Here is a 23,294-nt window from a genome sequence, read left to right as displayed (position 1 = left end):
GGTTTTCTTGACCAAAGAAGTTGGACTTTAATTGTATTTCCTGTTTCACATCAGCATGCCCCTCATAGTTACCTTCTGAGACCAGATGGGGGAGACATGCCTCTACTTCAACCGACTCTACCATCAACACTGAGTACACATTCTGCAGCATTTCACAAGGTGTCATAGCTGCTTTCTCCTCACCTCATAAGAACACAACTTAACACATTGGTTTGAAAGAAAGTGGAGAATGAAATGGTTTTGTACTTCCGGTTTTATTAAAAAAACAACAGAAAATTAAAAGCATTGGTATAAAAAAACACTTGATCTCACTAGGTTGATGTACATATTGTTTTACATTAATGTTGCTTTCAAATCTATCAATACCATGTCTAACATAAAGGTTCACTTCAATGATAAACATTTGCTCAGTTTTTGTTTACTTTCAAGTCTTTCGAGCTCTCAGAATTATTGTCAAAACTGAGATCATGTTAAGGCAACTTACAACCTTGATCAAACTTCATTAGGACAGGCCTACCGTGAATGTCTAACTGTTACTGACACTAATACCCATTAAATGTATGTTGCCACCCAATATCCTGCCTACTGGTGCGTTAGGAGTGGTTACGTTTAAACATGACTTCATACATTTCCTCCGTTTCAAAACTGAATGGAAAACACTATATCAAGTATTAAAGGTTTTTTTTGTTTTCGGCATGGCACAGGCAAAATCCATTAAAGCCGCTAAACCCTGACACCTCATTACTCAAACGTTGGTTTCATTCAGAAGAGAAACCGACCAGGATGTTGATAGTTCCTTTGATCCAAAGAGGTGAACTTGTGCTTCAGAAGGCAGTATCCCTGGCTGTGCGTGCAGTGAACGTGTGTCAGACGTGGTAGAGGTTGTGGCAGGCCACCGGTCTCTCCAGCACCATCTCGCCCTCCACATCGTACACGTAGTCGCAGCGGTGTGAGAGCAGAGGAGCGTCAGACATCGCCATGCTCTGATTACCAAAGGAGATTATCGTGTCTCTCTGAGGAGAAAAAGTCACACACAATACAGTTAGTTAACATGGTGGACGAAGACATTTTGAAATACATATACATGAAAAAAGGTATATTGACTAAATCAGTTTAAAATGAAAAAGCCAACCACACACAAAGTCCTGATAAGCTCAGTGTGCAGACATTGTATGTTTCCTACAGGTGTCCATCTAGGACAGGGGGTCTAAACCTTTTTCACCGAGGGCCACATACAGAAAAATATATAACTATGCTGCTGCAACGCAAACATTTCCCAAATTGGGATCAATAAAGTACTTCTTATCTTCAAGTTGTCAGAGGTTTAAAATCTTCACAAGCACTTGTTTTAACCTAAACTAATGTAAGTGTTCCTCTCACCCGGATGGAGCCGCCTCCATTGCTGGGATTAGGAGTGGGATCAGGGACAGCAACAATACTAGCTGCTCTCTCAAAATCCTTCTTACATAAATGACACATAATCCCCGCAGCTAAGGCATCGCCGAGAACATTGATCATCGTCCTGAACCGATCACTGAGAAGGAGAGACAACAACAGTTTGCACATCGTCCCAAAATCATCATAATAATAATACACTTTATTTGTATAGCACCTGTCATGCACAAATCAGCCCAAAGTGCTTTACAGAACACATAACAACAATATTAAAATAATATTAAAATGAATAAAGAACAAGATAAAACATATACAGTGATCCCCGTGAATTAAAGCTGACAAGAAATTAAAATAGGTTAAAATAAAAGCAATACAGTAAAACATGGACAATGATACTAGTGACAATTGAAAGTTAACCCACATTTAAAGCTAATTAAAAAGATATGTTTTTAATTAGCTTTTAAACATTTCAAGAGAGTTTGCTGTTCCACTAAGAACATCTACTTTAAGACCCGGTAGTGCTCTGTTCATATTCAGTTTGCATTCGTACTCACAGGACCCAATCAATGGCCACGATCAGCGAGATGTCGGCAGGCGGCAACCCCACAGAGGTCAAGACAATCACCATGGTAACCAGACCGGCTTGAGGTATCCCAGCCGCACCGATACTGGCTGCTGTTGCCGTGATACTGAAGAGACAACAGTAGTGTGTAAAGTAAATTCACTCAACTTTATTTGTACTTGTACTTTACTTGAGTATTTCCATGTATTATTACTTTAAAACTTCTTCTCCACTACAATTCAGAGGTGAATATTATTCCTTTTACTCCTCTACATTTATTTTAACACTCAGTTACTTTGTGCATTTAAAAACATGCTGATGTGGTATAATGCAATACTGCACTACTTATCTACGCAATATTTCTAGTATCTAAATGTAGTCCACATTGACAAACTACACTGCTAAAATGCACTTACATGTAGGAAAGCAATGCTAATATGATAACCATAGTAATATAATACTGTGAAAATATCCATTCTGCATAATGAGTTATTTTACTTTTGATATTTGAAGTACATTTAGCTTATCATTATGCTGTACTCTGTACTTTATATCATTCTCAAATGGGCCTTTGTGCAGAATGAGTACTTTTTGATACTTTTGTTCTTTTACTTAAGTAACATTTTGAAATCAGTTTTAGTGGAGTATTTTGAGACCATGGTATTTGTACTTTAGTAAAGCATCTGAGTACTTCTTCCAGCACTGTGTGTAAGGGATTCAAATCTAATTAGTTCTCGACACAACCGATGGGAGGATAATGAGCTCAGTGCTTCTTCTCACCTAATAGTGACCAGCTGGCCAAAGTCCAAGTCATACTCATTGACCTGAGCGATAAAGATGGCCGCCACTGCCTCGTACAGCGCCGTCCCGTCCATGTTGATGGTGGCTCCCACCGGCAGCACGAAGCGAGCGATCTGCCGGTCCACGCCACAGTTCTCCAGGAGACACTTCATGGTGATGGGCAATGTGGCAGAGCTGCAGAGAATCACAAACATACCATATGATACCATACGATGTACTTTATTGTCCCCGAAGGACATTTGTTCTGGACTCCATCCTGCTGTTCCGCGTACATGTACATATACACGTATAATAAACATTAAAATACATGCACATATCATCACTCATCACAAACACAATACACAGACGCACATACTGACAATGGCGACCTATTGCACAACCCTCATGGCTAACATTTAAAGGTCGCCTATTATGCAATATCCACTTTTTCATGTCTCTTCTACATCAACATGTGTCCCCTCTTCTTCATGTCTCTTCTACATCAACATGTGTCCCCTCTTCTTCATGTCTCTTCTACATCAACATGTGTCCCCTCTTCTTCATGTCTCTTCTACATCAACATGTGTCCCCTCTTCTTCATGTCTCTTCTACATCAACATGTGTCCCCTCTTCTTCATGTCTCTTCTACATCAACATGTGTCCCCTCTTCTTCATGTCTCTTCTACATCAACATGTGTCCCCTCTTCTTCATGTCTCTTCTACATCAACATGTGTCCCCTCTTCTTCATGTCTCTTCTACATCAACATGTGTCCCCTCTGTGGAAAGAGACTCTGAAAGTTTCAGGAACAAAGATTCTCTCTCTTTTTGTCCTGATCCATTTCTATAGAAACCTGTCTGAAAATGAGCTGATCAGATTTTGGCCACTTTGTGATGTCATAATGTTTTTTGGGCTAATGTATCACCTTATCTCCTCCTAGAGCACCATTGTGTTCTTTGTAACCAAATCTCTCTCAGAGGGGCGTGGGGAGGGGCTCCTTATTTTCATCTAAAGTAACAGACAGAGAATCAGCACTTTGGAAACAGGGCTGAAACAGAGGGGGTTATGGGTAATGCTGCAATGATCTGTTTGGTGTTTGGAGCCAAACACTTCAGAGACATGTTTGTATCTGAGAGCTATAATATATTGATGAAAAACAGTTTAATAGGGGATCTTTAATGGACATAGGCAGGAATGAGTGCTTATAGTGGTTCAGCTTTGGGAACCCTGAATCTTCCACCAAACGGTAGGAGCTGGAATTCTGGGTGGAGTTTGTGAGTGGGATCAGACTTTTTTTTTTGTGCCTGTCTAATAATGGACTGCTGATATATGTTTTGGAGAGATGGATGTTTTTTTACCCCCATAATAGTACCAGGGAAGCAATCTGTGACTTAGTGAAGTTACCATATGAGCAACCAGAACCAACCTGATCTCACCAGAATGCGTGACTCCACCACGACTCCTTAACACCGCATTGCGTGGTAGAGTCACGCATTCTGCTACATTTACGTGTCGGCACCACGCAAAAAACCCCAATGTAAAGTGAATGAGGCTCTTTTGTCGTGGTGCACACACGCATTCTACAACGTCCCGCAGTGAGCTTTTATTCTATAAAACGTTTTTAAAATCTACTATATAGCTTGTAGTAACTCACGGGAGACTTCTTTTATTTTATTTGTATTCATAATCATTTTTATTTTTCGTCAGAATGTAAAAATTATATTAGTTACGAATTTTTGTTTTCAAAAAACAGTGTGTGTAATACAACTGTGATTTTTATTAAATTAGTTAGTTTTTAAGGGAGGCCAGAGCTTCAGCTGTGTCAAATAGATTGTTCCGTTTAGTTAACGTTATTTAAAAGATAATGATCATGTCCCCTTTATTGTATTACGAGCGTCCATTCCCATTGGATAACGGAGAATTTTACACCCGGAAGTAAGTATTCTCCTTACTGTCGATTGATTTTACAGTGATATCTGAACTACTCATCAACTCAAAAACACCAAATTATCCTTGTTAATTACACAACATTGATTGGTTTAAATTGTGTACAATGCTTTTGTATTTTTCCCCTTCGATTCGGAGAAATTAATATTTTTTCGGAGTTTTTGGATGGCAGAAGACACTACACTACCCAGAATCCTCAGCTATCGTTTGGGACTACACCATGTGCTTAGCTTGACAAACCCCGTGATCAGTCCTCAAGCTCTGTGATTGGATGTTGGAGTGGCAGTGCGCGAATTTTACACGGAGCGTCAAAAAGCACCTTGAAATGGAATGAAACCCATCGACGGCACACTATTCAAAACAGGAATCGAACGTGTCCTATCCCCCCACCCCCTCTTAGGTCGCAGGCTCCTCCAATAGTGCAACACAATAAAACAGATACACAGAAGAAATAGTGCAATAAGAGTCTATATACAAGTTATTGGAATCTTTTTGATTCCAATCACTTGTTAGTTATTATTAGTTAAAGTTATTTAACCAGATAGAAGCATTGAGATACAATCTCATTTTCAATGCTGACCTGGCCAAGAAGGCAGCAACGTTACATATAACACACACATATAAAAGAGAACATAACTAAGAAAACAAAAGACAAAAAAGCAGTCACTACATTGTGAATATGATATATTAGATAAATAATTTATATGTAGCAGCCAGATGAATGTTATGGATGTTGTTTCAAATATCAGGTGTTTAATAGTCTTCTGGCCTGTGGGATGAAGCTGTCCCTGAGTCTGGTGGTTTTAGTCCGGATGCTGCGGTACCGCCTGCCAGACGGCAGCAGACAGAACAGTTTGTGGCTGGGGTGATGGGGGTCTTTTATAATCCTGAGAGCTTTCTTTAAGGTTAACGTGGTGTTTTTTCTGCACTACATTTATTTTAGTTACTTTACAGATTTGGATTAATGATGTGAAATATAAACAACCCTTAAATCAGACTTTAGTTACACCTGAGTACAATTCAGTGAAGGTGATTGTCAAGTGCCAACAATCAGGAGAGATATTTGATTGAGAAGACTAAATATTTATCTGCAGATCCGTATAAAGCATATTCATTACTCGTTATTCTCTAATCGTTAATTAAAGACTGTATATAATTGATATTTTGCACATCACTTTCAAGATTTCCAAAGGTTTATTGACATATCACAACTACGGTGTAGTTATGCAAAGAATGCAAAACTTGGGTCACAGCAGGTTCCTCAACAGTGCATTACAAGACATCTATCAATATGTGTGTACCTCCATAAACTGTCATATTCTGCACATGTATTATTCTATCTACATACATCTTATAAGAGTATAATAAATATGTATAATATCGGTTAAAATAAGTGCTTCAACATAGTTAACATTGCAGGAAAGTTGATTGTCAAGTTCCAAAACAAACCATGCAATATATTAGACGTTAAGTACTTTGTCAGGCTTAATATGTATCTGTAGATAGATACCCCCAAAGCTTTTTTCTTATTTAAAAGAAGACCTTAGCCTAAAGTATTCTTTAATGTTTAAATAAAGCCTTATTAGTTTGTCTGTTTTGCACATCCTCCTATCAGGCACTAAACTGTTTTATTGTAGATATCACTTACAATATCTTCTTGATATTTTCTATTTTCTATTTATATCATTGACCTTCTACTTTCCCACTATTTTGTATATACTCTTAATATTGAAATGTTTTCATCAAATATAACACATTCAAAAGTGCTTTACAAAAATGAAAGACATTAAGAAAAATGCATTTTAAACGGTCATTAAAAAGCAACATAATCTACCTGCATTGCAATTACTCCAAACGTGTAATAACGTGCTTTAACCAGTAGGAGGTGCGGGTTAAAAAGCTGTCAAGTTTACAGTGTTAACAAAATAAAATATACTGCTGTTTCTGGTTTAGTTTACGACGGATATATTTTGTTATTGTTTTTATATTTGTAACAAAAGCGATGGAAAAAACCCACAGTAACACAGAAAAGATGGTCTTAACAGTCTGACCCAGCGGTCTAGTAGTTAATAAAAAACAATAATATCAAAACAGATTATTACTACTAACTTTATTGTGAAATTAAAACAGAACGGTAAAAGAATAGTTTCCGGTCTATTCTGATGCCCGATCTCTGTAGATAAATAAAGAACTACGATAGATGTGTAATATTTAATGCAGCCAAACCATTTATTACAATGCATTCATGTGATGACTTTCAAAGAGTAAAGCAAGCACTGCTGAATAAAGTATGATTTTATCTTTTACGAAACGTGTTTTTTTCATATGGAATGCAGTTGGAGGTCAACCAATCACAGAGCTTGAGGACTGATCACGGGGTTTGTCAAGCTAAGCACATGGTGTAGTCCCAAACGATAGCTGAGGATTCTGGGTAGTGTAGTGTCTTCTGCCATTCAAAAACTCCGAAAAAATATTCGTTTCTCCGAATCGAAGGGCAAAAATACAAAAGCATTGTACACAATTCAAACCAATCAATGTTGTGTAATTAACAAGGATAATCTGGTGTTTTTGAGTTGATGAGTAGTTCAGATATCACTGTAAAATCAATCGACAGTAAGGAGAATACTTACTTCCGGGTGTAAAATTCTCCGTTATCCAATGGGAATGGACGCTCGTAATACAATAAAGGGGACATGATCATTATCTTTTAAATAACGTTAACTAAACGGAACAATCTATTTGACACAGCTGAAGCTCTGGCCTTCCTTAAAAACTAACTAATTTAATAAAAATCGCAATTGCATTACACACAATGCACTGTTTTTTGAGAACAAAAATTCGTAACTAATGTAATTTTTACATTCTGACGATAAATAAAAATTATTATGAATACAAATAAAATCAAATAAAGCCTCCCGTGAGTTACTACAAGCTATAAAGTAGATTTTAAAAACGTTTTATAGAATAAAAGCTCACTGCGGGACGTTGTAGAAATGCGTGTGTGCACCACGACAAAGGAGCCTCATTCACTTTACATTGGGGTTTTTTGCGTGGTGCCGACACGTAAATGGAGCAGAATGCGTGACTCCACCACGCAATGCGGTGTTAAGGAGTCGTGGTGGAGTCACGCATTCTGGTGAGATCAGGTTGACCAGAACTTATGGTGCGTATTTTGTACTATTTATTAAAAACAACCTTACCCTTTGATAGGGTTTGGGACCCGTTTACTCAACTGTTAGGGAATGTTAATGTGTCAAACATGCTAAGAAATAACAATGGGAATCCATGAGAGCGATCTGGTTGAACGGAACAGTAAAGTAAACTGCTGTGACTATGTACACATTTTAGGATAATGTTGCTACTGCCCAATTGTTTTTGTTTTTATTTCATTTAATTTAATGTCTTGTATTTTTTATTATATATTTCAATTACATTTTTTTTTAAATGATGTCCTGTCTTGTCTTTGCCTCTGTTTTTCCCATTTTGTATGTAAGTTTGGGTAAGGTATGGCGTGTCTTGTTGTTTAAAAGAAAGAAAAACAACCTTACCTGGATGACGTGGCCAGTGCAATGACGAGAGCCTGCAGCAGCCCTCTGATGTAGGCGAAGGGGTTTTTTCGGGTGAAGAAGAAGTAGAAGAGAGGCAGCAGGATGAGGCCGTGCACGAACAAACCGGAGAGCACCGTGATGAAGTACATGCCCAGCTTCTCCCCCAGGTGGGCCGGGTCCTGCATGTCCAGGATCTTCCCCGCCACGAGGAACACGATGCCGAAGGGGAAGTACCTGCAAGAAGGTGAGATTATAATCATGAAGAAAAAGTGGAAGTGCATTAAACTTACATTGTTTTAAATGAGCAGTTATTCCACTAGTTCCACAAAACAAGTCGGATTGTGTAAAAGCCTACGAGGAAATGATAGGCCATCTCACCTGACTAATTACCTCAGTTTACTGAATACGTTTATGGTCTCAATCGCTAATACATTTACTTATGCAATGTGCTCACTTACACGTTATAATATTTTTGGTTACTTTATACTTCAACATTAACATTGTATATTATAAAATTAAATAAAAAGGCTACAGAAGGCCAAAGCAGGGGGCTATTCGTCTGGTTGCAAAAAAAGGCGTCTGATTGTATAAAACTAAATTTGACTTCTCACGTATTACCTCAGAAAACATTTTTAAAAGTTTATGGCCTCAATGATCAGTTTCAAGTCCTCTTCAAAACATAATTTTCTTTAAATGATGATCCTATTTAGACTAAAATAGATGATAATCAGGATCTGCTTTAGGCATGCCTTGTGATTGACAGGTTGCTTACACACTCCACAGAGTAGGCTATGTATTTTCTATTTTTTAACCCTTTCACAGTGCTTTTTCGGTTGATATAAGTTACTCTAGTATTTCGGTGGCCTTATAATGTTGGCGTTTGCATGTCATTTATTCCACTCTATTGTGTCACGTCTGGTTCCAAAAAGCCAAGATGCCAAATTCAAGTTTTCAAAGCTTCTGTTCACAAACCAATGGGTGAATCAACGGTGGCTACGTCCACTTCTCAAATACCATCCATGGCAGAACCTCAAGATTAACACATCCTGCTTTTGCAACACGTATTATGTATGATCATGATATTTCCAATTCCCCTGTGCACAAAACCAGGCCATTAAGGAGATGTATAGTGACTTATAGTGTCTGACCCTATCAGACCCTTTCACTGACCGTGAGCCTTATCCTCCAGTATCAGCTCGCTAATACTCTGAATGGGAGAAAGTGGACCCTCCAGCTCCTGTGAAAAGCAGGAAGCACTCTTCCATGAGCTGCGGTGAGACTTATTTTTAGACATGATCTGTTTGTCTTTACATTTACACGACACGTGTGTGTTTGTGAGAGAGAGAGAGAGAGAGAGAGAGAGAGAGAGAGAGAGAGAGAGAGAGAGAGAGAGAGAGAGAGAGAGAGAGAGAGAGAGATAGAGAGAGAGAGAGAGAGAGAGAGAGATAGAGAGAGAGAGAGAGAGAGAGACAGACGTACCACATCGCAGCGTTGATAATCTTCATGACGCACTCGTTGACGCACTGGCACACGTTGACCAACGGAGCTCCGCGTTCTCCCATCTTCCCGAGCAGAAGACCTGAGACAACACAGCACATTTGGTATCATTGTCTTACAATTAAACCCTAAAAAGGGTTTATAACTACATCATTAATGGTTTATAAATAATTAACCATTGCTTTATAGATCAGATAAATTACCAACTTTGGCTGGTTATCATGTCGACAATCGAAAATGTAAGTTAGTCCTTAACAGAACATCTTCTTCAGTACTGAACTGACTTAAGTAATAATATGTTTTGGTTACTTTATACTTACTTCCAGACTAAGATTTAACATTAAATAATAAATACATTGACTGCTTTATACTTATTCTCCTCTAGTTTTTAGTGAGAAATTGTGTACCTTTTTATTTCACTTCATTAATCAAACAGCTGATATCACTTTCCATTTAAAGATTAAATGTAAAATAACAAAAAAACGAGTGCCCAAAGAAATACAAGTGTCCAATATTTCACAGAAATAGTATTTAAATTAGAAATTAAAGTAAAACTAAACAGGTCGTACAGCAGCACTAACCCTCTTCCTCCGAAAAGGACTGCACAACCAGTGGCGTTTCTATATGTACAAAAGTGGTGGGGCACAAAAAATGTAGATGTCTATATATAAGCTTCTGCAGTGAGGTTCATGGCTGGTGAGGCACTGGCTCTGACTCTTCAGGTTTACAAATATTATAATTTGACCTATAATCAAAATATAATATTATTTTCAAAAGCTTTTTTAGTCTGATGCTTCAATTAATTTTAAACAGACAGTTCAACAAAAGGATACCCAAAAAATGTAATTTTATTATTTAAATATTGAATTGTTCTCTCGATCCCATTTTCAATAAAATGGTGGTCTTACCTTGACTTGAAGATGAAGTCCATTTGCCTATCCTTCTGGACAAAAATCTCTATTACTTTTTTGTAAAAGTCCTCCTTATCTTCTTGTAGTTTCAAAAGTCTATCATAAATCTAAATGACGGATTTATGATTCGAAAATTATAAAAGTAGGGTAGACATGTGGATATTATCCGGCTGAACAAAACGTGCATTTATCTAACAGCTAAGTTTCCCACAGATCTTATTTTGAGCTATTTTCTAAAATCCTATGGAGAAATCTCATTGCTTTTTTGTGGAGGGAACCCATGCGCAGCTTACTTCCTGGTTTTAGGACGCGTCTCTCTCCTCCTCTTCACCTGCTCTTCACACACCACACTTTTCGCGGCACACGTACTTACAGCCAATCAGCTCTGAATTATGTGAGATGACGTATGGTGGGGATGGCAGCTCAATGCCCCTATGGTCATTATTTTTTGCCACACACATTAAATAGGAAAATACTCTGAGCATGCGCAGTGTAGTTTTTATAGTCACTGTTCACTTAGACAGAGAGAGGGAGGGGCAGGATCGGGTTTTGTCCCACATGGCTCTAAACAGCTCAATAGGCACACACTGTAGACACTAATTAGAAGAACACATACTAAAACAGTAATGTACAGACGAATCAGATGATTAAACATGATCTTAAAATATATTTTATATATATTTGAATTTTTTTTTGCATTTTGTTGTAAGCATTATTTTAATGCTGACACTAGGTGGGGCTGTGCCCCACCTGCCCCTAATGACCAGTCACCACTGTGCACAACCAATGTATATAAAGTAATTTAAACTTCCCAGACCACATTAGCAAAAGGCTACTGAGATAGCATCTGGAAAAATATTATTATATAGGGGCCATTTGTCTGCATTATTAGTACATTTATTTTGAAACTCTCAGTACATTTTTCCAATATTACCTCTGTGCGTGTACTCTTTAAACCTTGGCAAGGGTACAAATATAATAAGCCTGTTTCCATCAAAATGAAAGAGCTAAATGTGTCGTAAACCACGGCCAAAGGGGTTTTCAAATCCTAACCAAAAGTTGCAATTGCTTATATTGTACTGAATGCAATAATGACTCATAGGACTGGCCATCGGGACGTGAATCATCATTGAAGCCATTCCTTACATTTTATAAACTCTTTAAAGAGCTTGACCTAAAAAAAACAGTACCATTGTGATTTTACTTAAATAAATCAGGTTTTTTAGATGTTTTCTGTGGTATTCTCAGCTGTGTGATTGTCTTACCCATGGTGGCGGAGAAGATGACGATCCCCAGCACGTTCATGCCCTTGCTTGTACTCGGGACGATTTTGTACTTGAGGTCTGGCGCAGGCGTGATCTCCAGAAAGACCGGGTGTCCGAGTTGAGGGTTGTGGTAGTCGGGCATGACATACACAAAGTTGGCCTGAGATTCTTTGACATCCGAGTTCTGTACAATAGGTACCAGGTCCGTTCGGTACTGGAGTTTGGATGAAACAACCACAGAGGATTGTTAACATGTGACATTGACGTTAAAGTACAACTCAAAATGTATCTTGTCCTCCACTCACCTGCTGAAAAGTGGCTTCAATGAGATTTGACGGGATCATGTTTCTATAAAAGATAATATACAGACAAATATATCACGTCTGTATTGGAATATACAGTATGGCTAATGTATACTTCATTTCATTTGACAAACTATTATTAGATACAAATATATAATGAATCATCCCTCTTGATGTTGAATATCTATGATTGAGATATCACCACAGCAATGGTTAGGAATTAGTTGTAGGGCCGCTATTCATTTGAAATGGATACAGGAGAGTGTTTGACTTACTAAAACAAGGAGGCTTCATTCAAATAATTACCAAATATACTAGGACATTTGAAATAACCTTTTATAGACTCAGAGACCGTTTCCTCCCACAGGCCATACGAATGTTAAACACCTGCACTTTTGAAAGAACATCCATAACATTCAACTGGTTGTAACTTATATATATATATATCAATATTCCAATTACTGTATATAGACTATTCTGCACTATTTATATTATATTCTATTTTATTTTATTTACTTGCACTATTATCTGTGTTGCACTGTTGGAGGAGCCTGTGACCTAAGCATAACTACACTGTAGCTATGTACATATGACTAGTAAAAGCCTTGAATCTTGAATCTTAAACCTTGTAAATCTGACCTTTCTTTCTACATGGATCATTTTATTTACACAACACAAAAGCCTTAACGTGGTGTAAGGTACATGGGGACAGCATCCTGAGCAGTATGTATTAAAACAGCATACGTCAATGACACTGAACTCAGGAAGAAAGCTCGTCAAAGACGTAAGAGGACTGAAACGTACACCTGACCTTTGGTTTACACAGCATCAGATACACACCAGCCACAGCTCACTAATAATACTCAGGTTTAAGAAGGAGGTATTAGTCGACCTTTGACTTGAATGGACATGCAGTAAGCCTGAGGACACACGCCAGACTGAAGTCTCTGTTTTACACAGCGTTACACGGCACAAGGACCTTCTGCGAAAGTGCTGGATTAACAGATAAACACAATTAAGTGTCTCCCTATTCTTAGCCGACCTGCCTCGTAAGAGTTACACTGCACTTGTGTCACAAGGACATTGTTCTTCCTTCTTTATCAATTGAATGTCGAGAAGTCTCCCCATTTTCACAAAAAGGTCTAGATTCAGATAGTGATTGCTGTAATCAATTGTTATAATGTATTTCTAATTTGCTTCTATTTTATTTGTTTTAATTTAAACGTAATGTCCCAATAAACCACATTTTTAGATAGATATTATCGATATTATAGAGATTAGATATTTCGGGACCATTTAATGATTTCTGGCGTCACATTGTTTTGTTGCGAGTGCTTTATTTCCAGCTACCATGATTCGAAACTGATCCTTTTATATTTTGTGATTAGGGAGCTTCCTGTTCGTGAGGAAGCGAAGGGTCAGAACGGGGTCTGTAATGGATTTAATTGGTCTGTACTGGTTTCGCAAATCCTCATCCTAGAAGACAAAACTAACAAGATGGAGTGGAAAATCTGGATTTTCCTGTAAAGCCCCTTACCAAGAGGGGGATTATGTCCATCTAATGGATGAAGTGAAGGTGGGCAATAGGTTTCCAGCCTTCACATCTTCTCCAAAAATAGCAGAGACCCCAAGTATGTCACTCTGTTCTCTATGTTTCGGAAATCAGCTTAAGAACACGCAACAAATGGGAGGAAATATTTTTGACAGATTGCTGCACAGTCCTACAATCTGCTCTCATGAAGTGCTAACGAAGAAGCAGCCGGTTAGTCTTTAGGGTCTCTAATGTGGACCAGACTGAGATACCTCAACACCTATTTGATGGATTGCCATAAGTATTGTGCACATATTCATAGTGCTAACAGGATGACTTTTAATTCTTTTTGCACCAAAGTTTATGTAGAGATTCATGTTTATTTGTCCACTGTTACCTTGTCATTGTGAGCACGTTAGCATGCTGGCGTTAGCATTCAGCTCATAACATTTGATGTGTCTAAATACAGCCTCACAGATTTCCTAACATGCCTGTAAAATGTTGTTCCAAATAGAGGAGACATATTAAATCATGTCAGAGGTCAGGTACAGAGCAGCATGTAGAGCGAGTAGGGAATCGTGGATTAAAGGCAGGTCAATGTTTTCGAATGACAGCATTTCCAGCACAATGTTCACTTGGTCAAAAAGAGAGATTATGTCTTTAAATCTTTACCTGATGAGGTCCAGCAGAGCATCAGCAGAGGTCATAACAGGCCCTGAATGTGAATGGTGGCCATCTTTCTCTGTGCCCGTGCCCGGGTGAATGACAAGGACCAGCACGATGCCGACGATGACGGCGATGAAGGTCGTCCACAGGTAGTAGGTGATGGTCAGGAAACCCAGCCGACCGCTGGCCTTGGTGTCCATGGCTGACAGGCCGGACATAAGACTGGGTAGTAAATCAGAATGTTTCTTATTAACATAAAACTGTGAAGCGCTTATTTCTCTTAAAGGTCCTCTATTGGACTGTTTTTCATCAATATATTATAGGTCTCAGATATTTACAATTAGGGTGGTTCTTAAAATTGAAAGTCGGAAAGTCTAAGCTCAACCCCCAGAATTAATTCTATTAGTCAAGAAAACTCTCCTGGTGAATTGTTTTCCTCAATCTGACAACATGAACCCCTCCCTCAGGGGTAAATGTTGTCAGATTGAGGAAAACAATTCACCAGGAGAGTTTTCTTGACTATCATAAAAAAATCTGAGCAGCTCATTTTCAGACAGGTTTTTTTATATAAATGGATCAGGACAAAAAGAGAGAGAATATTTTTTCCGTGAAACTTTCAGAATCTCTTTACACAGAGGGGACACATGTTGATGTAGAAGAGACATGAAGAAGTGGATTTTGCATAATAGGTGACCTTTAACTCAATTTAAAACTATGAATGTATGAGTTGTCTGCATTTGGTTTGTCTTCAGCATTTCAAAAACAGTGAATGGATGAGTGTGTTTGTATCTATCTGTCTATCGTTGCAATAAAAAATGACATGATCAATACATTTGATCACTGAAAGTATTGAACATTTGCTGGTTGGAGGGTCACAAAGGTTTGATTTGTATATCTCAAGGTGGTCACTGTATGTAAGTGTGGTTCTTGTTGATGCGCGAGATCAACCAAAACACATTCGTCAGCTGGTAAAAATGTAATGAGTCTTGAAACTTGATATTTTGCATATTTTCTTAAGGTACGATGAGTAACATTTTCCTAAAAAGCTATAATAAATAATCCTTCTCTATCATCACTTATCACCTACTAGAAGTGAGTGGCAGAGTCTGCAGTGAACCTGCTTTCTAGCTGTGTCTTTTTATGTTGTATTCGGACATTTCTTGGCGCCAACCTCGATAAAAAAGCAACACGGGGGCCAGTTCATAGCCACGTGACGTTACTGCACAGTCCCGAAGAAACGTAAATATAGCGAGGTGAAAACAGCAAACCCTCCAATAAACTGATTTCACCTGGTGAACCCTTATTTAGTTGGAGAAAAAGGGCCAACTGTGTTGTTTCCTGCTCATTTAGTGACTTGTAATGGTTGTTATTCATAATAATAATAACAAATTATATTTATATAGCGCTTTTCTACAACTCAAAGATGCTTTACAGTATGAGGGAGGGTAGACAAACAAGGACAGGCAACAACATAAAATAAACAGAGAAGGCAGTCAAGACGAAGTTGATTGAAATGGGGGGAGGGGGGGCTTATAATAATAATAATATATTTTATTTCTATAGCGCTTTTCTTGAACCCAAAGACGCTTTACATTTGGGAGGGAGGGTAGACAAACACAACAAAAACAAAGCCAAAAAGAAACAAAACAAAACAGAAAAGCAGTCAGGAGGAAGTTGATTGAGAGGGGGGGGGCTTATGGATACAGAGTTGAAGAGGTGGGTTTTGAGGCGGGACTGGAACAGGGTGAGGGACTCAGACTCACGGAGGTATTGGGGGAGGGAGTTCCAGAGCTTCGGGGCTGCCACAGAGAAGGCTCTGTCCCCGAAGCTCCGGAGTTTGGCCTTGGGGATGGAAAGCAAACCGGCTGAGGTGGATCTGAGGGACCGGGGTGGTTGGTAGAGGATGAGGAGGTCAGTGAGGTAGGGGGGGGCCAGATGGTGGAGGGCTTTGAAAGTGAGGACCAGGAGTTTGTAGTGGATGCGGTGTGAAACGGGGAGCCAGTATGGGTATGGGTAGACAGAGTTGAAGAGATGGGTTTTGAGGTGGGACTGAAAGACTGTGCTCTGCTAATAGTGCATATATTCTTATTTTGCAGTATTATGCTTTAATGATACTCGTTGTTTTTATTTAACATGGTTTCGCTTTTTAGGTTCAGCTTAGATGTAGACATTTTAAGATTGTGGATTTCTCATGTTAAAACAAATGTTATTTATTTGAATTGAACAGAGATCTTTTCCAGTTATACTTGTATATACCTCTTTTTTTTCTTAAAGAACAGAACTACAGGTACAAACATTAATATTCCAATTATTATTAAACAAAACAATATACAGACAATAAAGTGTAGATATAACCTGAGCGTTTCTGTTTAGAACATTTCAAAATATTACTTATGGAAAGTGGTTTAACTTTATTCTACAGATGCAATAATAAAAAGGGTGTTTAGCCGTTATAATACATGTTCACAATTGGTTAGACAAGTTTAACGTATCACCTTTAATGCACTGCAGCTGTTTGCAGTCATATTTGACCTGAGTGAGGACTTACACACAGGGGAGGACTTTTCTTACCTGGAGGTGATGAGCGGCAGAATCAACATCTTTAACATCCTCATCAGGAGTTCTCCGGGGAAGGAAAAGTAGATCTTAGCCTGTGTGAGAGAGAAACACCTGTAGCAAACCACATTTCTAAAACAGCAAGGACCATATAACTTTAATTTACATTGAAATCAATCACCGGAGTTTAACTCATATGTTAAGATCTGTTCAAAGACTCAATAATCAATAATATACCTAATAACATGCTTAGAAATCTCAGAGCAGCTGTTCCTTTGTTACAATTTGTTGTGTGTGTTTCACATATTTGTCTTTTGCTCAGAATAATTCAATGCTGTGTGTTTTGCCAGCTCCCACAGTGACAGTGACGAGCAGACTGGACACTAATTATTCATGTCTTCGCCAAAACACATAAGCTACCTCCATTTAGATCAGCTTACATAACACAATGTTCTGATCACATGGAGCTTTGAAACAGACATTGAAACATTTCTACATGATCTGATGAGAGAAATTAAATCATAATACAGTTAAAGGAATTTTACCATACAAATAGAACACATTTTTTAAAACTGCATGTTAGGATCTGTCTGTGTTGTAGTTTTGTATGTCTGGTTATGGGTATTTTCATCCTTGTATATTGTCTGGTCCTTCTTCCTGTGTTTTTCCTCCCGTTGTTAGTTTCCCTGGTGTGTCTAGTTGTCTGATTGTTTTCACCTGTGGCCCTTGTGTTTCTCCTCCCCTGCCCGGCTGTGTCTCGTCTTGTGATTACCCCTTCCTGTATTTAGTCTTGTCTCTTCCTGTGTTCAGTGTCGGTTCGTCTTGTGTTGTGAGTAAACTGCGGTGAGTGTTCTGTTCTGTCTCTGAATATTGTAGCCTTGAAATAAAGGAATTATTTTGTCACTTAAATCTGCATTTGGGTCCTGCTTCCTGCACACCGTAACACTGCATGACTGTTTTTTGAGGCCATTAGTAAAAACTAGAGAATGCAATTCCTGAAGAAATTGCTAGTGGGAATGCTTTATGCTGAAAAGTTGACGCTGAATTGCTATGCTGAAATGTAATGTGTAAGAAGAAAGTGAAGAATTTAGATTGAAATGATACATGAACACTGGCGGCTTGAATGTGTGATGAGAGAAGAAAAGAAAGTAAAAAGGCTTGGAAAAGCAGCAGAATATTTGAACTGCAAACTATTTAACTAACTTGATGGCGAATGATCTGTCACCATGGCAACGGTATTTGATGACACCCCATAATACGCTTAGATATGTTGATGCCTGCATCGTTACTAGGGTTGCAAAGATGGAAACTTTCCATGGGAATTAACGGGAATAAACTGGACATTTTCTAAATTGAAGCTTGGCTTTTCATAGGGAACTTAAATATAGTTGTGGAAAGTGTATTTTAGCATAATCTTGACTAAAACAAACAGATGTCATTCAAGTACACTTGAATATCCATGCCATAGCACACTTCTTACTGCATGGCTTTGAGACCACACGAAGGTTCGCAACAGGCTCACAAATATGAGAGTGGAAAAACTGGTTGGCATTCGGGCAAACCTAACGTCCCGTCTACACTACAGGCGTCAAAAAATGCTTTCAACGCTTCGCCCATTCATTTGAATGGGGTGACGTAGGATATTTTTCAAACTTCGCCGAACTGCATTGTGGGTAGCATGGCAAGGCGTTGCAAGCATCGCGAGCGTCTATCGGCGTCAAAAGTTGAACAATGTTCAACTTTTGAGGCTCGATGCTTGCGTCAGCCAATCAAATCCCGTTTTTGCAATTCCCGCCAGTACAAGCGCTAGCCAATCAAACCGCGTGCAAGCTGGGAGAGCCAGACCGCAGTTCATTTCCTCATATTCCAAACAAGAAATTACGGTAGCAAATCACCCGGTTCTTTCCGACCAGAACTATTTACCGGGATACAAACCGGAGGAACCAGGCATGGAGGGAGGTGGCAGAGACAGTGGGTGAAACTGGTAGGTTTTCGCCTGTTTGGGGATTTTATATCCAGTTTACTTCGTTTTAACATTGCTATTGCTTTGTATGTCGGGGGCGGGAGATTCATGTGATTGGTTGTTGGTGGCGTTGCTCGCAAAAAATCGCCAAGCTTCAGACACGCCCAGCTTCAAGATTTTTTGATGCCTGTAGTGTAGACGGGCCGTAAGGCTCTTTGAGCCTGACACAGAGCCATCCTCAACAAGGCTGGACAGTGACACTGAAGAGGAAGACTCAGAGTTGGATGTTGTTGAGGCCCAAGAAGAGCCCATTGACTGAAAGGGTTTAGCAAAAATGCAGAGGATCGCTTGAAGGAAGATTTAACATGTTTAATGGGACTTTTTGGAGGGAGAAGGGCTCTTTTCATTTAATATTTTGAATGGGATTTTTGGATGGGAGTGCATTTTTGTTCATTTTTTTTAATGAGTGGGGTTGGGGGGGATGAGTAATATATAACTCAACATTCCTGTTTTCGTTCTTCAATGAAACAAATAATTGTTCAATAAAATAATTAAAACTTGTTCTGTTCTACTTTTTAAAAAAAAGGAAATCTGTTGAAATGTCATGTTTTTTTGTTTAATTTTGCATCAAATATTTCCAAAATTCCCCAGCTTAACTTTTTTAGCACTTTTTGACAATTTTCATAGGAGCAATATCGTGTTTTATTGCAAGGGATGCGTTTCCATGGCAACAGCTTTTGAGGAAAACTCACTAATGGCACATAGACATGTTGAGGGCTGGACCATTAACTGTCATCTGAAGTCTGGTGGTGTTTTGACCATTTTCATATCAGTTACGACAACATCGTGTTTTTGGCGAGGGATGTGTTTCCATGGAAATAGCCTATGGTGAGATCTCAGATTTGGCATAGAGCTGTTGAGGCATGGCCCGGTGATATACAAGCAAAGTTTTGGGGACGATCGGACAGTGTCCATTGGAGGTACAGCGACATTTTGTTTTATGGCGAGGAATGCTTTTCCATGGAAACGGCATATGACGACACCCCATAATTGACGTAGAGCTGTTGAGGGCAGGACCATTAACCATTATCTGAAGTCTGCTGCTCTGAGCATGTCAGTTGGAGTTATGACATCATCGTGTTCAATGACTCAGGTGTTTATATTTGAGCTAACGTGGTGTGTCCAGAGATCAAAGGTTTCCATGGTCACTTCATGCCCTCAAGAGGCATTTTGTTTAATTATTTTGCTTAATCTTTTTTTATTTTTCAAGCTACGAGATGTTTTCCTACGTTTCTCATGAAAAATGATGTCTCAGGAATGTAGGGTTTGGGAATTATGGCAGGTTTAAAAGAAAATATGAAGGCAAAATGAAATCTGTCCCCCACTCTAGCTGTGACCACTCTAAAATCTGAAGAAGGCCTCTTTACCAAAGTCTGAACAATGTTTAATATTTCTAAAAGTATGAATCAGATTTAAAAGTTGTTTAACATGAATAATGTCAAAGATGTGTAACATGTTAAAGTTGGCATGAGGTTTCTGAGTGAAAGTATGAAGGAGCAGTTAGCAGTTGAAGAAGGAGCAGTTAGCAGTTGAAGTTGCATGAAGATTGTTCAAGTCTGAAGAGTTTCTCCATTGACTTCCATATTAAAAATGTGATGAATTATGGGATGTATCTCTGGAATTATGAAAGTTATGAATGAGAAAAGTAATAGCCATCGATTCCCGACCGAGCTGAATGTTTTGATGTTCGAACGGAGTTTCTGCGATGTGGAATGTGGGAGGAGAAGAGGCGCAAAATAACCCGGCGGAATAATAAAGAATTTTGTGCGTAGCAGAACAGATAGTTGGAATGCTTTATCAGCATTCCCACTAAATGAGCTGTATACAACATTCACCTTTGAGATCATTTGGCAAACTGTAAGCAATTTGCTCCCCATTTACACATCAAACAGTTATTGAGCAACAATAATTAGTTTTGATCACTACATGATGAATTCAAGACAAGTCCAATATGAACTCTCTTTTAGCTCTGTTTTGGTCTCCACCACCAACCAGTTAACTGTTAACATTTAACAGCTAACAATTTAGCTGTTAAATGTTCTGGTTTGTTTATCAGCTAGTTTCTTAAACTCTTTTGCAATTCTTCAACACCTTCCCTTTTATACCTGCTGTTCTGCGTCTATCTGCTTTCACTCACACTCTTACATAACATGCTTTAAAAAGATAAGTGAGCCGAGCAGGAGTCTGTTGCTTCACACCCTGAATGCTGAGTGATACAACCATCGCACCATATTATACCAAGGTAATGATATGCAATGGTAGTCAGAGAGATCCACCGCCTAATTTCTATTTATCGATTTAACCATACCTGTGTGGACAGGTTATACGTCCTGAGGACAAATCCAAGCACGCAGCCCGTCACTACGGCGAACACAGAGAGGGTCAGAAGGCCATTCCTCTTGCAGTAGTCCTTCACAAACGCCCTGACTTTAGCTGAAACCATTGCTTTCAGAAACTTTTTCAACCATTCCATCATCTTTCAGGCTCGGCCCGTATCCCAGCAGGCCCTCGCCTCCACCCTGAGTGACTGCAGGTATCCGAATTCCCTGATGGAGTGAGGTAGATCAATATGTAACCCACAGGATCTGAGGCGGAGGACAACCAGGGGGATCTGACCAAATGTGGATCCTGTCTCACTCTGGGGAGCTCATCCAGACTGAGAGAGGAAGTGTTAACTGACTCATTCGTGGCGAAGCTTTGTCTAAAAGGATTATCCCTATCCCATGCCAACAGAAGCTCCTCCACTGCGACGCAGGCTTATTCAATGGGCTCAGCACTGTTTAGCTTCCACACTTATAGCTCATTATGAGTTATTACTACCCGCCTACCACCCCAATCATTAAGCAGTGACTTGTATTAATATGGACACAAGGGCACAGCAACACAAACTTTTGCTGGCATGTTTTTTTTACTTCCACCAACAAAAGTATGCTTTGGGTTCATTGCACCTCCAAGCATGTTTTAATGTAGGCCTATGACAAATAAAAAAACATGGCAATGTTGAAACAGCTTTTTTTGAAACATGGAATTCCCGCCTAAAAAGGAAAAACTCTGAAAATGAGCCAAAAGCATTTATCTTTATTTCTAGCTTAATAATGAGAAATTGTGGATTGGGCCCTGCCCCGCCAAACGCTAACGTGATATCCTGCTGCAGTTTACTTTTGATTCATTAAAGAAAACAGCAGAGATTCAGCCTCTTAACTTCCACTCGATTAGGAGTCTGTTGTGCAGCAAAATCACATTAATGCAATTGGCTTTATTTCAAGCATCAGCAGAATTGTAAAACACTTTTCTAGAGCCAAACTTAATTATGCCAAGTGCCAAGTCAGCATATAGGTCAGACATTTTAGGGACAAAAGCATGCAAAGGATCTTTAGATACGCTTACTCACGAGACAAAATATATTTATAAGGAATATAAAATAAGATAAAAGCTTATAGTTTTGATGTCTTGATGCTTCCTAAGGACAGTATAATGCTGGGTTTGACTCGCTGCTATGAGTGAGGAGTTGCACTGTGCGGGCAGGACTACCAGAGGGCAGAGGCCGGAGGTAAGACACCAGCATCATTCCTTCAAGTTCAGGACATGTGCTGCCACTTTGATCTTACTATGAGGTTAGGATGTGTCGTCTGCTCGGGGATCAGGGCGTGCACTGAGGGCCTTTATGTCAGAGCTTGGCATCTTAATTGGCATGTTATGTCTTATTGGCCCAGAGAAGCAGCCTTAAATGAAGTTTAAACCTGCAGGTCGACGAGGAGAGCGCACTCTGTTTGCACTGCTATGAGACAAATGATTCCTGGCACGCTAACATGGTCTACATATTTGCTCTTATATCAGCAGAATCAAATCTCTAAAAGGTGGAATCAGATGTATTAATGAGTGGCAGTAAAAGATAGGAATCGTAGAATAAGGAAGATATAACACTGTGGGATATAATTTCACAGAAATCATGTCATGCCATTGTTATAAACTGCCCTCTTTATTTCTGTCTCCTCTGGCGTGTTGTTTGCATGTCATGTTAAATCTGTGGTCGAGCTGCGCCTGCACAGCGTTCCTGCTGACCTGGGAACAGATCCAAGAGTTTTCTCTCTTAGACAATGTCTGCCTACGTCACCTGAAACTGATCCAATAACATTAATCCTTGACTTGAACAATAGTTACACACAGAAATCATTAAAGTGGCTATAGTCAATTGTTTTTATAATACAAAAGATTAAAATGTCAATATCAGAGGGGTTGCTGAAACGGATTCATTTACGGTAAAGTTTGGGCGTTCAGTGTTCAGAGGCCCTGTTCTGCTTATTTTCAGGTT

The 23,294-nt window shown here is 39.1% G+C and overlaps 3 protein-coding genes and 3 gene segments (V, D, J or C); 2 read left to right on the top strand and 4 right to left on the bottom strand.

Annotated features, from left to right (window-relative positions):
• Positions 1-23,294, bottom strand: part of LOC117535063 (immunoglobulin lambda-1 light chain-like) — a 77,168-nt gene that overhangs the window by 27,920 nt on the left and 25,954 nt on the right. The gene's annotated exons all lie outside the window — the stretch shown is intronic.
• LOC117535062 overlaps positions 1-23,294 on the top strand; it is a 70,332-nt gene that overhangs the window by 29,132 nt on the left and 17,906 nt on the right.
• LOC117535066 (immunoglobulin lambda-1 light chain-like) overlaps positions 1-23,294 on the bottom strand; it is a 111,476-nt gene that overhangs the window by 72,351 nt on the left and 15,831 nt on the right. The gene's annotated exons all lie outside the window — the stretch shown is intronic.
• Positions 1-23,294, bottom strand: part of LOC117535067 — an 88,669-nt gene that overhangs the window by 57,687 nt on the left and 7,688 nt on the right.
• The window catches only part of LOC117535060, an 89,696-nt gene that overhangs the window by 59,847 nt on the left and 6,555 nt on the right, over positions 1-23,294 (top strand).
• Positions 236-21,773, bottom strand: slc1a8b (solute carrier family 1 member 8b). Of its 4 annotated transcripts, none has more exons than XM_034199364.1 (11): positions 21,291-21,773; positions 16,975-17,054; positions 14,410-14,625; positions 12,210-12,252; positions 11,905-12,118; positions 9,711-9,810; positions 8,232-8,465; positions 2,738-2,932; positions 1,950-2,084; positions 1,381-1,534; positions 236-1,013 (listed from the first exon to the last, which is right to left on the bottom strand). In XM_034199364.1, exons 1-11 carry the CDS (start codon positions 21,456-21,458, stop codon positions 867-869), a joined length of 1,686 nt encoding a protein of 561 aa, XP_034055255.1. In that variant the 5' UTR covers positions 21,459-21,773; the 3' UTR covers positions 236-866. The 4 variants fall into 4 exon arrangements, with proteins under 4 accessions (XP_034055255.1, XP_034055257.1, XP_034055256.1 ...); XM_034199366.1 differs by lacking the exon at positions 21,291-21,773 and adding an exon at positions 17,505-17,554; XM_034199365.1 differs by lacking the exon at positions 21,291-21,773 and adding an exon at positions 17,400-17,513.

The sequence above is a fragment of the Gymnodraco acuticeps genome, unplaced genomic scaffold (assembly GCF_902827175.1).
Source record: "Gymnodraco acuticeps unplaced genomic scaffold, fGymAcu1.1, whole genome shotgun sequence".
Taxonomy (NCBI): Eukaryota; Metazoa; Chordata; class Actinopteri; order Perciformes; family Bathydraconidae; genus Gymnodraco; species Gymnodraco acuticeps.
This window is presented reverse-complemented; position numbering and strand designations above follow the sequence as displayed.